Source organism: Juglans regia, chromosome 3 (genome assembly GCF_001411555.2).
Source record: "Juglans regia cultivar Chandler chromosome 3, Walnut 2.0, whole genome shotgun sequence".
NCBI classification, from domain to species: Eukaryota; Viridiplantae; Streptophyta; class Magnoliopsida; order Fagales; family Juglandaceae; genus Juglans; species Juglans regia.
The window spans coordinates 5074141-5088650 of record NC_049903.1 but is presented as its reverse complement, the minus strand read 5'-3'; the positions used below and the strand labels follow the sequence as shown (position 1 = coordinate 5088650).

General features: G+C 35.3%; 3 protein-coding genes across 3 annotated transcripts; all 3 read left to right on the top strand.

Moving 5' to 3' along the window:
• Positions 1 to 966: 966 nt before the first annotated feature.
• LOC108980513 (TIR domain-containing protein-like) lies at positions 967 to 1855 on the top strand. Its single transcript, XM_035688284.1, has 2 exons — positions 967 to 1595; positions 1717 to 1855. Exons 1-2 carry the CDS (start codon positions 1117 to 1119, stop codon positions 1853 to 1855), a joined length of 618 nt encoding a protein of 205 aa, XP_035544177.1. The 5' UTR covers positions 967 to 1116.
• A 2972-nt stretch (positions 1856 to 4827) lies between these two features.
• On the top strand, positions 4828 to 6634 carry LOC109016890 (TMV resistance protein N-like). Its single transcript, XM_035688283.1, has 3 exons — positions 4828 to 5324; positions 5510 to 5567; positions 6347 to 6634. The coding sequence occupies exons 1-3, from the start codon at positions 4828 to 4830 to the stop codon at positions 6632 to 6634; spliced, it is 843 nt and encodes a 280-aa protein (XP_035544176.1).
• A 2438-nt stretch (positions 6635 to 9072) lies between these two features.
• LOC108980510 (alpha-galactosidase-like) lies at positions 9073 to 13740 on the top strand. Its single transcript, XM_018951448.2, has 13 exons — positions 9073 to 9495; positions 9602 to 9660; positions 10449 to 10505; positions 10762 to 10900; positions 11047 to 11122; positions 11234 to 11292; positions 11400 to 11465; positions 11698 to 11781; positions 11902 to 11966; positions 12135 to 12217; positions 12303 to 12443; positions 13021 to 13161; positions 13426 to 13740. Exons 1-13 carry the CDS (start codon positions 9335 to 9337, stop codon positions 13513 to 13515), a joined length of 1221 nt encoding a protein of 406 aa, XP_018806993.2. The 5' UTR covers positions 9073 to 9334; the 3' UTR covers positions 13516 to 13740.
• The last annotated feature ends 770 nt before the right edge of the window (positions 13741 to 14510 follow it).

Sequence of the window (14510 nt, the reverse complement as noted above, 5' to 3'; positions counted from 1 at the left end):
TGAAGAGGAAAATAAATAAATAATAATGCTACGTATAGTAATAAAATGTGTAAAATACAATAGTTTAAAAAAAAGGTTTATTATTAAAAATTAATTTTTTTTATATAAATTTTATATTTATTTTTTTTAAAACGATTGCACAACGCTTGCACACTCACGACTATAAATATTATTTTTTATAAATAAATCTTGATCACTTGACGATGCTGAAAACGCAATATATATTATTATAATCGTCTACAATATATGCAGAATATATAAATTCTAAAAATTCAAATGAGTCTAGCTACCATATATATATATATATATATATGTATGTATGTATGCTGTGCTAGTTAATTACAAAAGCCCATTTTAATTTCATTTGCCACACCACATGAGTGCAAGTACCTTAATGTACGCAAATTAAATTATATTTTCTTTTTTTTTTATACATAAGTACTACTCGATACGTATGATAATTAATTATTTGAGATTAGTTTTTGAGTACGTACCTTTCACGACTGAATTCGCTCGGCAAAGGCAACAAAAGATATATGAAAAGATAGGCTTGAAGTGGCCGCAGATTAATTAGGTAAAAAGTTTTTTTTTTTTTTTTTAAATTAATCTCGCCGCAATTAGCTAGAGGACATGGCAAAAAGTGGTTACCCAATACCCACTAATTAATTAATTAATTTTCCGATTCAGAAAACCATGCAAAAAGGAAATGAGTGACCGTTTCAGCGATCCTTTAAAGTTAATAACATATATAATCAGCGTGTTTGAAGGTTTAAACTGTTCCAAATAAGCCTAGAGCGTCAGAACATTCAAACGTACTGTTTACTCTATTTTTTGCTTTCTTGAATACCGTGTAGTTTCTTCACAGTCCAATCAAAATATGGAATTCTCCCACCTTGAAAATCAAACTCAGATTTTGGTCCTCCCCTCAATACTATATATATATATACGTATACCCCAAGCTTCACAGGTCCATATCTCTTATTAGATATAAACGACAATTACTACAAACAAAAGGCCGGAACTAAAAGCATTAACATATATTGCAAGATCGATCAGTACTTTGATCATCTTTTGAGTCTTGAAACATAAGAATTCCGATACCTTATTGAAGAAGCCATGCAGCGTTCACTAGCCTTGTCCAAGAGCTATGTTCGTCCCTGGAATCAAATCCAAAAACTGCCACGCAGCTCACACGAGGTGTTCATAAGCCACCGGGGGATAGATACGAGGAGAAACCTTGCCGGGTTACTTTACGACCACCTTTTCAGGCTGAGGCTCAGGCCTTTCCTCGACTGTCGAAACTTGAAACCTGGGGACAGGTTGTTTGAAAAGATTGATACTGCTGTTCGAGACTGTAAGGTTGGTGTTGCAGTGTTCTCGCCCAGGTATTGTGAGTCCTATTTTTGTCTCCGAGAACTGGCTCGTATGATGGAATACAAGAAAAGAGTCATTCCCATCTTTTGTGACGTCAAACCGTCTCAGCTTCGATTTGAGGACAATGGATCTCCCATCCCTGAGAAGGAGATTGAGGGATTCAGAATGGCACTCGAAGAAGCTAAATATACAGTTGGACTTACCTTTGATACGTCAAAAGGGTACGTATATAATCTTTCATAATCTCTACTACTTTTTAAATCAGTGAACGTATATTTCGCATATTTTGTTATTTGGTTGATGTAATACCTCTAACTATCTTGTTCTTTTTTCGGTTTTCAGGAATTGGTCAGAGTTCCTAGAAAGTGCTTCAGATGCAATCATAGAGAATTTGATCGAGGTAGACCGGGAAGGATTGGAGATCATCAAGAGTCCTAAACAACGTGTGCTGAAGTGCAACTCACTTCTAATAACAAAATGAGCTATTGATGATCAAGAGATCGATTCTCATTATAAGCAAATCATGGGATCGATCAAAGCAATTAACTATCCTGTTGATAGAAAACTAAACTAAAAATCAAAATATAACATTAAAATTGCTTAATATTGTTGATTTTTTGTCCCCATGTTGTAACATCTTATTATAAATATGCGTTCAAAAAGGTTTGTAATTAGGTATGCGAGTCATTAAAACAGGTTATAAGGGTCGAAGGACACAAAAATTTGCGTATCAATGCTGATGATCAATAAGGTTATAAGTTGACATCATGTGCAAGTATAAAGTACTTCTGACAATAAAGAAGCTGGATGAAGTAGTTTCTGTAATTATTTGTATTCCAAGTTGTAAATTCATGTATTCATTTGTAATCAAACCTTTTACACGTACGATTCATTTACAGTACTGTGTGCACATCCTTGTAGACCTTTCAATTTGTGACAAACCCAAGTTAATTTCTAAGGATCGTTAAATTATTTTTCTCTTTTTTTGGCTCATGTTTTGACAATTAAAATATATATATATACTGCAATTGAATAAGATGATCTCTCTCCAAATTAAATTAACCACCTTTACAACTTAACTTGTGTGGGCTAAAAATGGAAACCGCGCGCTTTCCAAGCTCCGTAAGCTTATGCGAAATCTTTCCTCCATTGCCTAGCCTAGTGTAGCATCGTTAAGAGGTTCATTAATACCTTATATATATGATAATGATCAGGCTAATGATACCTATAGTTTGATACTTTATTGTTATCAAACTCGATGTTGCCTTATGTTTTTGTTCTAGCCAGGAAGTAATTGATCTCCGGCCTTTTGAAACATATCATGACATGAGCGAGCTGTAAAAATTCCAATCACGATGTTATAAGGGAAATATCATCTCTCATCTCAAATTTGAGGACTGCATATAATCTGCAGTTCTGCATATTGTCTGCAAAGGAAAATTCAATTGCGTATCTCTCATTCATGAGTGCTTACAGAAGTCTAGTTTTATGTCGGGTTTAGTCCCCATGCAGTACCGAGAAAAGTTGCGTGCATCATGTTAATAATTTGTACTTGTGGCATTAATTTGTAGTGAAGTGATCTATATATTGAAGGCTTAATTAAGAAGAAGGAATGTTGCATGCATGCACTTTGGTGGAACCGAATTAATTATAATTTAATATCATGTGGGGAGAGAGGGTGATCAAGAGCTAGCTAGCTGGACGAAAGATCTTCAGCTTTTATATTATATCCTATATATATATGCACGCATGCTAGTCGGGGAATTAATCTGTCTATCAGAGAAGGAATTAAAGTATTTTGGGCATAGAGAGGTTTAGCGAGTTCGAATTGAGCGAGCAGCCATAGTACTACTGGATTAAGCACAACTACTGGATTAAGCACCTCTATGCAGCGTGCAACAACGGCCAGCAATCTATAGCTATATATTTGGTTTATATGCATGGGCTAATATTGATCCAGAATTTTTTAGAGCTGGTCGATCGCAGCTTTTGCATGCACTCTTATTCGTACTTTTGCTGAATGGAAGAAAAACGGCCTCGTGTCTGCATGTATATAAATGCGCAGGAAATTACAAATATTTAACCATTTTTTATTTATATATATGAAAAGAAATTTAAGCACCTGATTAATTACCTCATATCTCAGTAAACAAACACTATAAGAAATTAAAATAAGTATTTGTGATAGATTATTTAATATAAAAATGACTATTTACGACGAAAATAAATTTATTTTGATATGAAATAATTATTTTTATAAAAAATAATTTATTACAATTAAACAATTTTCTTGAATATATTATTGTCTTTCCAATTAAAACGGCTTCGACAATACAAACCGTGCATATATTGTTTCTTGGGAAGAATAATGCACAGACGATGATCTCAATTTAAAGCAAATTAAATTTGTTTAGTATAGACGCACAGCAATCGGTTGGCGGCACTACGTACGTACTGATTACTGCTCTAGCTAATTATTCACTGCTTTGTTTGTTTTATTTTTATGACATGATCTGAATGCTCTACCCTATATACATTTATATATATATATATATAAATATATATATATATTCTCTAACAAATTTTACTTTTCCACAAAGGAATCATAAAATATTATTATTGTAGAGTACTGTAATATTGTTGGTGAAGTACGAGAGATATTGCATGCCCTCGATCACACGGCGTCCGTGCTTGAAATATTTTATTCATGCTTTTGTTTTCCATGGAATCTCTGATGAATCATTATATACACACACACACACACACACATATATATATATATATATATATATTGGTAGGTAGGTAGGTATGTATGTATTGAGCACTGCTGACGTACTGGCATGGGTCATCGTGTTCACCGTAAGTCCTTGTTAGCTACAAGGTAATTATTCTCATGATATTGGACATTCAGATTGAACAAAATTGAACATGTTACATGATGAACACATGCTGCATGCAGTGCATTTCATACATCTCAGCAAGTCAAGCATTGAGAAGTAATTTCATAAAATCTAAGATATATCAATATTACTTCAAAACTCAATGGCATCAGTACGCGCGCACGCCACTCGAAGTTACTCTAAATGTAGTGAGAAGTGGTTTGTAACTTTCCATTGATATATATACGTACACAATATTGCATGATGCTATTTCCTTTCTTTTCTCAACAAAATTAATTAATGAGCCCTGTTACAACCTTGTATCTAATTAATAGTTGAACCTGATTATGCTCAGTTTAGGGGCATATACCATGAGATCGATGGAAATTTCCATCAGCATTTCCGTGGATATTCTAGGAAGTATGCATGGAAAATATGAACAGAGCTATACATATATATATATATGTACACCTATAAACCCGATTTGAAATTCAACACAAAATATAGAATCTTTTTATTTGTTTGGAAACACGTCAATACCAATAATAGCTAGAGCTAGCTTCTTGGAGAAGCCATGCAACGTTCACCAGCTAATTTGTCCAAGAACTTTGCTCGTAAATTCCTTAATCCCGGCGGTCGGAACCCAATCCGAACAATACCAAGCCCATCATGCGCTGTGTTCTTAAACCACCGGGGAGATGATACGAGGAAAACTCTTGCCGGGTTGCTCTACGACCACCTTTTCAGGTTGAGGCTTAGGCCTTTCCTCGACAGTCGAAACATGAAACCTGGGGACAAACTGTTCGACCAGATCGATATCGCTATCCGAAATTGTAAGGTTGGCGTTGCTGTGTTCTCGCCCCGATATTGTGAGTCCAAGTTTTGTCTCTATGAATTGGCTCTGATCATGGAATCCAAGAAAAGAGTTATACCCATATTTTGGGACGTAAAACCATCCCAGCTATTGGTGAAGGACAACGGAACTTGTTCGGTGGAGGAGCTTCAGAGATTCAGCTTGGCACTTGAAGAAGTTAAATATACCGTAGGACTTGCTTTCGATTCGTCAACAGGGTACGTACTAATTTCCAATTTTCCTATAATTCCTTGTTATATTGTTTTGATTGGTACTATTTTTAATTGATGAACAAATCTTTCACACATGAAATATATACTAGTGTTGTAAATATTATTCTTAATTAAAAATAAATTAATAATACATATTTTTAATGTTGCTTTTATTTTTGGCCTGATTTCAGGGATTGGTCAGAGTTCCTAAGAAGGGCTTCCCATGCAATCATAGAGAATTTACTCGAGGTAGGTGGGGATCAACGATATTGGGAGAAGAATTTTAAAAATCAAGCACTCGGCCAAGAGTTGAAGTTTAATCCACTTTTCATACCACAAAAACTAAATCAAGATCTCATCGATTAATACAACTAAACTTTGTATATATGATCAAGAAATTAATCAATAATATTAATGGTTCACGACTAAATTCGATTATCAAACTGTAAAAATATATCAGCTTGCTCATGTGAATATATAATGTGTATATAAAAGATCATATTGTACATGATCATTTTGGGCTATTGTATCTTTCACGTGGATTATCATGCATCGGGGTGGCGCCACGAGTTCTTCCCTTTTTTGATCTTATTCTATATTTTCTGTACGTAAAACTATCAATGCTGATCATAGGGACAGTAAAGTTGATATGTACGTACAATTAATGTATATAACAACAATAAAGTCATGGGATATTGGATTTGTTTTTTGTATATATTTGCCAAGTTGTAAATTTATTTGGTGGTAGATGTAATGTAGGCTTGCGACTCGTCCAACCAGCACTATTTTTGAACCCAACCCTTCCCGACCAGTCCAAATACTCAAGACAAAGCAACCCGACCCATAATATACGGGTCAGGTCGGGTCTAAAATTACTAAAGATATTCGCACAACAGCGAATTGGATTTATCGACTCCTAAGAAAACTTTCTCAATTCCTCAGTCACAACAAAACGAAAACCCCAACAAAGTCCGATACCATCACAATGTCGTTCACATCAAATACTTCGATGAGGTGTTGTGCATGAGCTTGAACGAAGAGCTTGGCTTGTTATATTGGAGTCCATCAATGCCCATGAAGATGACGTAAATGCCTTCTTCGCAGGCTTCGATGCCTTTGTGTTCACGAGCTCAGCGGATGGAACTATCAAGGTATGGCGAAGGGAGCTACAGAACCAAGCACTTCCTGGTTCGGGTTTTGTTGAAACAGGAAAATGCGATGATAGCGTTAGCCGTAAACAAATCGTCAGCCGTTGTATAATGCAGATCCTTAGATGCGCTGGTGAAATTCTGGGAATGCAAGAAGAGGTAGAGTGAGAGCTAGACAAGGGTGTTTTTATTTTGAAGCCTTTTGAAGAAGAGGCAACGGTCGCCTGAGTTGGGGAAAGGCAGATGAGATCTACATAAAATCTTACTTGATCAATGGTCATCCAAAGTTGGTTGCAGATGAAACGACAGGTGATTTGCAATCATCAGTGACCAATAGTGGCAACTTGGCTGCTAAGGTTTGTGTCTGAAGATCAAACACTGAAATGTTTTTTTTTTTTTTAATAATAGTCAGGTCTGCTCTTTATTTATCGGGTTCAACCTGACGTTGATGCAAAACAATCTTTTATCGGACGGATCTAATTGGGTCAGACGGGTTGACAAGTCCAACGAATATTTTGCACAGGCCTAATGTAATGATCAATTAGCACTCGTAAATGCATGCATTATTGTACATGTACATATTCTTAGAGATTATTTATAAGAAACCCAAGCTTCTATAGAAAGTAGTACTGGCGCTAAATTCATTTCTTTTTCCCTCTTTAGTTTCAGCTCTAGCTAGCTCGTTATCTTATAAAAAATGGAAGGCATCGAATTATATCTTCCTAGCAATGCTATAGGCAATGGAGGAAAGCTTAATTACTCAAGTCAATTATTTGAATATATATCATAAACATTAATATCGAGGTGGTTTGGTTGAAATTAAGGCGCAGCTACGTACAACCTACCGGACTATTGTCCATGAATTTACAAATAATCATAATTAATTATAAGCAAAGAAATTCAAACGTTACAACCTTTGACCTCGGGTGAATATAAAACTTCCTTTCAAATATAGAAAATTAAGCTTATATTTATATATATATATATATATATCGATGCTACGACGAGAAGAATGGTACAAATAAAAAAGGAGATCCCTTGTGTCCTTTATAATGAAGTTTCCATTGTAGAGATTTTATATTTCCTTAATAGAATTAAAAAAAGAAAAAGAAGAAGAAGAAGAAGAAAATAGGACTCATTCGTACGGGCTTTTACATGCTTATTTTACATATATACATGTAGATATACATACAGATCGAGATCGAGATGCATGCATATGCAATTCATTCATCGTGAAGGGCGGATTCAAAATTCAAATACAGGTATTAAATTAAATAAAAGGTTTAAACTCAGGCCAGCCAACAATTAACGTCTGTCCACCGACCATCTGATCCATGCATCCATGCATGCACGCGCGCGATAAAGGAGATAGAAAAGTCGAATCAGCCGCCCACCAAAGCTACAGTAAAAATCAAAACATCAAAAGGAGCTTCTAACCTTTTGATTGAAGCCAAAGAAACCCCTTTTTCTTTTTCTTTTTTCCTCCTGCATGTCTTTTCCAGAATTGGATCGGTCAATTAAAATAGTCGTACCAACTCGGTCGCGATTTCGTCAACCCTACTAAATCCGAGTACTCGGAGCTATAGCTTTGCTATGTCAAAGTTCGTTTTGAAATATTTTTCTATTCTACTTTCTCTATCTCGTGACTCTCATCTTTTCCTTTCCGACCGGATGGTCATTTTTGCCTACACCTAATTAATTTTCTCTCTTTCAAACCTAACTTAATTAATATTAGAGCTAGCCCTAGGTAGCTAGCATCCCTTCTCTCGTGTTCCTCGTATATATATATATATATATTATTAATTTCTTACAACTACTCTCTTTCGGTCCAGTCCCCTTTACCAGTTTAGCATGTTTTAGGGGTCCGAATCATTTCAGAGCATTCTCAATTTATTAGTCAAATATTTTTACCGAATGTAAAAGAAATTTGATTTTTAGTTATTCCCTACGTATATCTCTACATTATAATAATTATTTTTTATTACATAAAATAATAAAATAATATAAAATAATTTATTTTAATCATATTTTATATTTTAATAATTAAATACTCAATAAATTTAACTTTTAATAATTCCGTTGGAATACTCTCAGTTACTCACTTGTTTCCACTGTCACACGGTTTTTTTTTTCTTTTTTTTTAAGCAATTTTTCAGGGAATAGAATGCCCATGCATGCAGTACTTGACAGGGCCAGAGATTCGGCCCGGCCCATATCATTACCCTAACCAACTGGAAAGTGCTATTAGGCCCAATTTTTATTCAATTATAGTAGTTTAAGGCGCGGTTTGAATAGTGAAATTAAATACTTTTAGATAAAAGTTAAAAATTAAAAATATTATTAAAATATATATTTTTAATATTATTATTATTTTAAAATTTTAAAAAAATTAAAATCTTTATTATATTTTATATAGAATTTAAAAAAATTATAATATTGAGATGAGATTTAATGAGATAGATTAAGAAGATTTTTCAATCCAAACTACACTAATTCGTATTAACTCTCAACTACGTTTTCATATAATAAAATTACTTTTTTATATATAAAAAATTAATACGTACTTCGCATTTACGTATTGATCACTCGAGTGAGGTTAGGTACTTGCTTGTCCCCACACTGTCCGCATAGAGTTCAATATCTAGGAAGGTTGTCTCCCACCGACACTAGTCCCCTTCGCTTTTGTTAATGGAGGATTCTCTCCATGCAATACCCATTTGCATTTGTCCATTGCTTGTTCAAACTAAGCTCTTCCATCCAACACAGTCTCGATCTCCAGTTTTTTCCACTTCTTAAGCCTCCCCACTATTACGGATCATGAACTAATTATAACCATCAAATACCTCTTTGTTTTTGTTTTATTATCATATGATCATGGGTTGGAGAGGCAGTTCTGTCTTGTTTCTTCTCATTGTTGTTATTTTAGGCAGTGGCAAGGTAGCACATGCTATGGATCTCAGCAGCAATTCCCATGAAAACTACACTCAGTTCCTTCTTGCCAATGGTGTTTCTCACACGCCGCCCATGGGGTGTGTGTAAACTTTCATCGGCCTGCTATGAAATTCTTTTTTTTGTTTTGCTTTCAACGTGGTTGTGTGAATGCTCAAGTGAGATTGTAAATTGTTTGGAATGCAGATGGAACAGCTGGAACCATTTTCAATGTGATATAGATGAGTGGACTGTGAAAAGCACGGGTACTGCGCTCCACGCTTATTGGTGTTTTTTTTTTTTTTCCCAAAGACTCCCTTGAATTGTGTTATGAAAATGGTTGTTCCGTAATGCAAAGTTGGAAGTAACATATTTTTTTAACAATATATAAACCTAATCTTTCTTATTCATATGAATTATTTATATCAAAATAACGTGGAAGAAGATGCACGTTTCTGGGTTGACTTTGAACCTTTGTAGTTTGTAGTGACGCTCTTTGTTAAAAATATTGTAGCGTTATTCATTATTTTATCTTTCCTTGGAATGCCTAGGCAGGTATTGTATTGTCGATTTAGGAATGCCTAGGCAGATTTTCGATCCCACGGAATACGTTATTCAAAACCTTGAACCGTTTTTCACCGAACTAGGAAAACCAAAGGAACTTCCTGATTAGGTTCCTCATGAATGACTAAGAAGTTGGGGAGATTGTAGAGAATAGCCCAACTGATGATTTTTCCAACAGCCATTGAAAATTCTTGAGTGATAATTTTTAACTATAGTCATTGCAGATGAAGTCCTCGCCCAACTTTTAATCTAATACGGAACAGTACCTAACTGAATTACTTAATATAGGCAAGCAAGTCATGTGACGCTGTATGATGTGGCATGGAGTAAGTTATTTACTGCGTGAAGAAGTTGTGGTCTCTTTAGCATGAATTGTACTTGAATTTTACTTTTGATGGTTTCCTACCTACATTGATCTATTCAGGGTTTCAAGTTCTCTGAGGATTAATGTTTTATTTATTCTTTGCAACTTTTTTATTACTGAGAACAGCAGACGCTCTTGTTTCTACTGGTTTGGCGGCACTTGGGTACAAATATGTAAATATTGGTATGCCATCCTCATACTATCTTCCTTTAGTTCTTGTGAGAATTAGTGACTTTTTTTCCCGAGTATTAGATTGTGGAACAAAGTGTTACTCTGCTAGCAACCTAAGGCAAGCATTTTTTCTTTCTTCCTTTTACTCCCCTTTATCCGCCACGGTGACGGCTAACATAGGGAAAAAAAACTAGAATTAAAAAACTTAGCAAACATAGTGACTCGCAATAACACTTCTCACATATTTTTAGTGGTGGTTAAATGGCAGATGATTGCTGGGGAGAAAAAGATAGAGACTGGAGGGGTAATTTAAGGGTAAAACCTTCTACTTTTCCTTCTGGAATCAAGGCCCTTGCAGATTATGTTCATGCAAAAGGATTAAAGCTTGGCATATATTCTGATGCTGGGTAAAGCTCTGCCCTTTGTTTGTTTTTTATATAATACCTGTGATCACAATGACCAGTGTTATATAAGCCCAGATTCTTTTTCCATACAATTACAAATACCATTTGAAATGTTCACTATTTTCCATCTTATATTTTTGCATCCTTAGCTACCAAACTTGCAGCAAGACAATGCCCGGATCTCTTGGGCATGAAGATCAAGATGCAAGAACTTTTGCAGAATGGGTTAGTTTTTCTAGTCTGCTACAACATGACTCGGATTTATTAGTGGCACTTGGTTTCTGTTTTAGTGGAAAGTAAGCACAGCTATTGTCTTATGGGGGCATTTGGTTGCAGGGAATCGATTACTTGAAGTATGATAATTGCTATCATGATGGTTCTAAGCCATTATACAGGTATTATCTTTTGATACTTTGTACCTAGTGTGATTCCTATTAGTGCAGAGAAGGTCGTCTATACTGTGCAGAGCCTCTGTTTTAGAAAATATCGTCCTCTGTTCCAGATTTGCTAGGATGAGTTATGCATTACAGAAGGTTGGCAGGCCAATCCTTTATGCTATATGTGAATGGTAAGCCCCATGAATTTAGGTTGACCGTCTTTTTACCCACAATTCTTTTTAGGTGTAATAGGTGTAAGTATTTGCATGCTATGGCATGTCTTAGGTGATATATGTGCTTCATATTTTGAAAAGTAACAGTGGTTGAGTGAACATTAGGGTTCAAGAGCTAGATGTAACATGCAGATTTCTAGAACCTTTTGAATGCTATCTAAATGGCTTTGACAGAGCATCATTTTCATAGGGGAGAAGACAATCCTGAAAAATGGGCCGGTCGGTATGGTAATGCTTGGCGAACTACGGGAGACATAAAAGACATCTGGGAAAGGTGGCACTCCCTTTCCCTTTTTTTTTTTCTATGCTTACTTTTAAATTGATTCTTATTTTACAGGGAATCTGACATTAGACACTTAGAAAATTAGTTAATCATTATATATCACCATTTCAGGATCACATCAATCGCAGATGAAAACAATATTTGGGGAAGATATGCAGGACCCGGCAGGTGGAATGGTAATTTTCAAGTTTAAGTATTAGCTTGAGTTATGGATGCCATGTTTCTGTGTTAGTATCAATATCAATAGGTCTGATACAAATGGAATGTGCAAACGTTACTATGTCAATCTTGATAAACATATATGGAACCTCACTGAACTAATCCTGCTTATGATCATATTGTAGATCCTGACATGTTGGAAGTGGGAAATGGAGGGATGAGTATTGAGGAGTATCGATCTCATTTTAGTATTTGGGCTGCAATGAAAGTCCGTCTCCAATTTATTTATATCTTTCCCATTTTCATCGTTACAACTTCCATTTTGTTGTGATCCAAAATCCTTAATTTGACAGGCTCCTTTACTTATTGGATGTGATATCCGATCTGCAACCACAGAGACTCTTGGGATTCTTGGAAACAAGGAGGTGATTGGTGTTAATCAGGATCCACTGGGAATTCAGGCCAGAAAAATTCGATCTGAAGCTGGTCTAGAGGTATATCCGGAAGTTTGTTCTTTTCCTTCATATGTGAAATTGATGATATATAAATATTTATACTGTAACGCCCCAATAGAAGGCCAAACCACATGACCTATATTCTAAAAGGACTAGTCAATGATACAATTGGAGCCTCATTATAACCTTATAAAGAGCAAAAACTTCTCCTTCCCAAGCAATGTGGGATCCCATACACCACCTACCCTTATCCATATCATACATGGTATCACATATACCATAACTATCCATACAGGAAAACCTATGATATCTGCATTCCCATGACCTTTGAGCCTTGGCCCAGTTGGTAAAGAGATGGTGTGGTGTTGGGAACTTGGGATAGTTTTAGTTCAAATCTTACATATTGGAAAAATAAAAGAATGTGAAATCGATCAGGCCTTTCTGAAACAATTATCTCAAAATATTTATCTTTACTTAAGAATCATAATTCAAGTAGTCATATCCTGCCTAAGTTTCTCTATCTCCTCTAGAGGCTTTGTTGAGAGTGTATCTCTCTAATCTTAAAAGTAACAAGGTCCCAACAAGTTTCTCTATGTTTCTCATCGTTGTGATGCAGGTTTGGGCAGGACCTTTATCAAGGAGAAGAGTAGTGATAGTCTTATGGAATAGAAGCAGGGTCAGGGCTCCTATGTCTGTGGGATGGAGGGACGTTGGACTCTCTCCATTTATGCCTGTGACTGTTCGAGACTTATGGGCGGTATGAACCATTTTTTTTTTCTTTTAACAGTTTTTAGTTTTTCTTTTGTTCCTTTTCAGTTTGGATTCCATAGATGTAGTTTCTTTTGAACTTCTACGTTTGGCTATCTTCTGCCGAATAGTTTTGATTTGTAATGAATATAAATTCTTCTGTTTCCAGAATGGTAAAATGTAGATTGCTACCATATAAGTCTAAGACTCATGTATTTGTTGTCACTTCAGCTATATTCTTAGCTATAAAAACTCCATATCATTCTTCTTGCAGCACTCATTTGTTTCAAAGAACATGCGTTCTCGATTGACTGCATATGTTGCTCCCCATGCTTGCAAGATGTACATCCTCGGCCCAATCTAAATGGATGAGAGGCTTGGCACTTGGGTCTATAATGGTCGAGTCAGATCAGATGGTGTCCCACTCTGAAGGCAGCTTGATGAAATGAAGATATTTAATTATATGTATTTATTATATGCTAAACTAAAAGGACTTTTTGCCACAAGGATACAGCTATCCTTTTATTTTTATTTTTTCTAATCTTTTGTAACAAAAAATGGGCTTTATGAAAGATGGGTTTCAACGCGATCCACTGGAGTAGTGTACAAATTAAAGAAGTTCTTGTTTCTAGACGATGAACAATAAACAGAAGAACCTGCTCACTCATGATGAAACTCGTTCTTAAATCTCACTTGACAGCTTATTTTTTTAATGCACCTATTTATTGCAGTTTGAATATGTTTTGCACAAAATCAAAATAAAAAAAGGTTTGAGGTGGGTTTTGCTTAGAAAATTTATTGAAGGATGGATGAACGCATATTTTCAATCTATTAATTGAAGGATTGAAGGATGGATGAATTATTTAATTCTAATATTGATCAGGTTAAATCTAGCCCTATATATTTAACGATCAGACTGATCTTTAAAGGCATCAGTACTGGCACCTGTTCCCCGGCCGGCACTATATATCAATGAGTCTGAATTAATTAGAACTGTAACTTGAAGCTTGTTACGAAATGTAAAGATTCTGTTGTCATCTGCTTCATTCCCCAATTCTGCATTAACTCAGGACCTTCCGAGCAATATGCCATTTTCTGTTTCACAGAGAACTAATTAATTAAGGTTCTTCAAGACTGTTAAACCACAAATATATTTGGCTTGTGCCAAAACTTGGATCTGGAGTACTTCATAAAATAGTGGCATTTTCAACGAATAATGGTCCTATATATGTATTTTCATGCCCATGCTACTTGAGAACTTCAGGATTCTGGCAACTTTTAACTTTGATCATGATATAATTTACGATGTTGCTTTTTCTTTGAGTTTAATTACATGAGTTTCTGCATTGTTGATTCTGT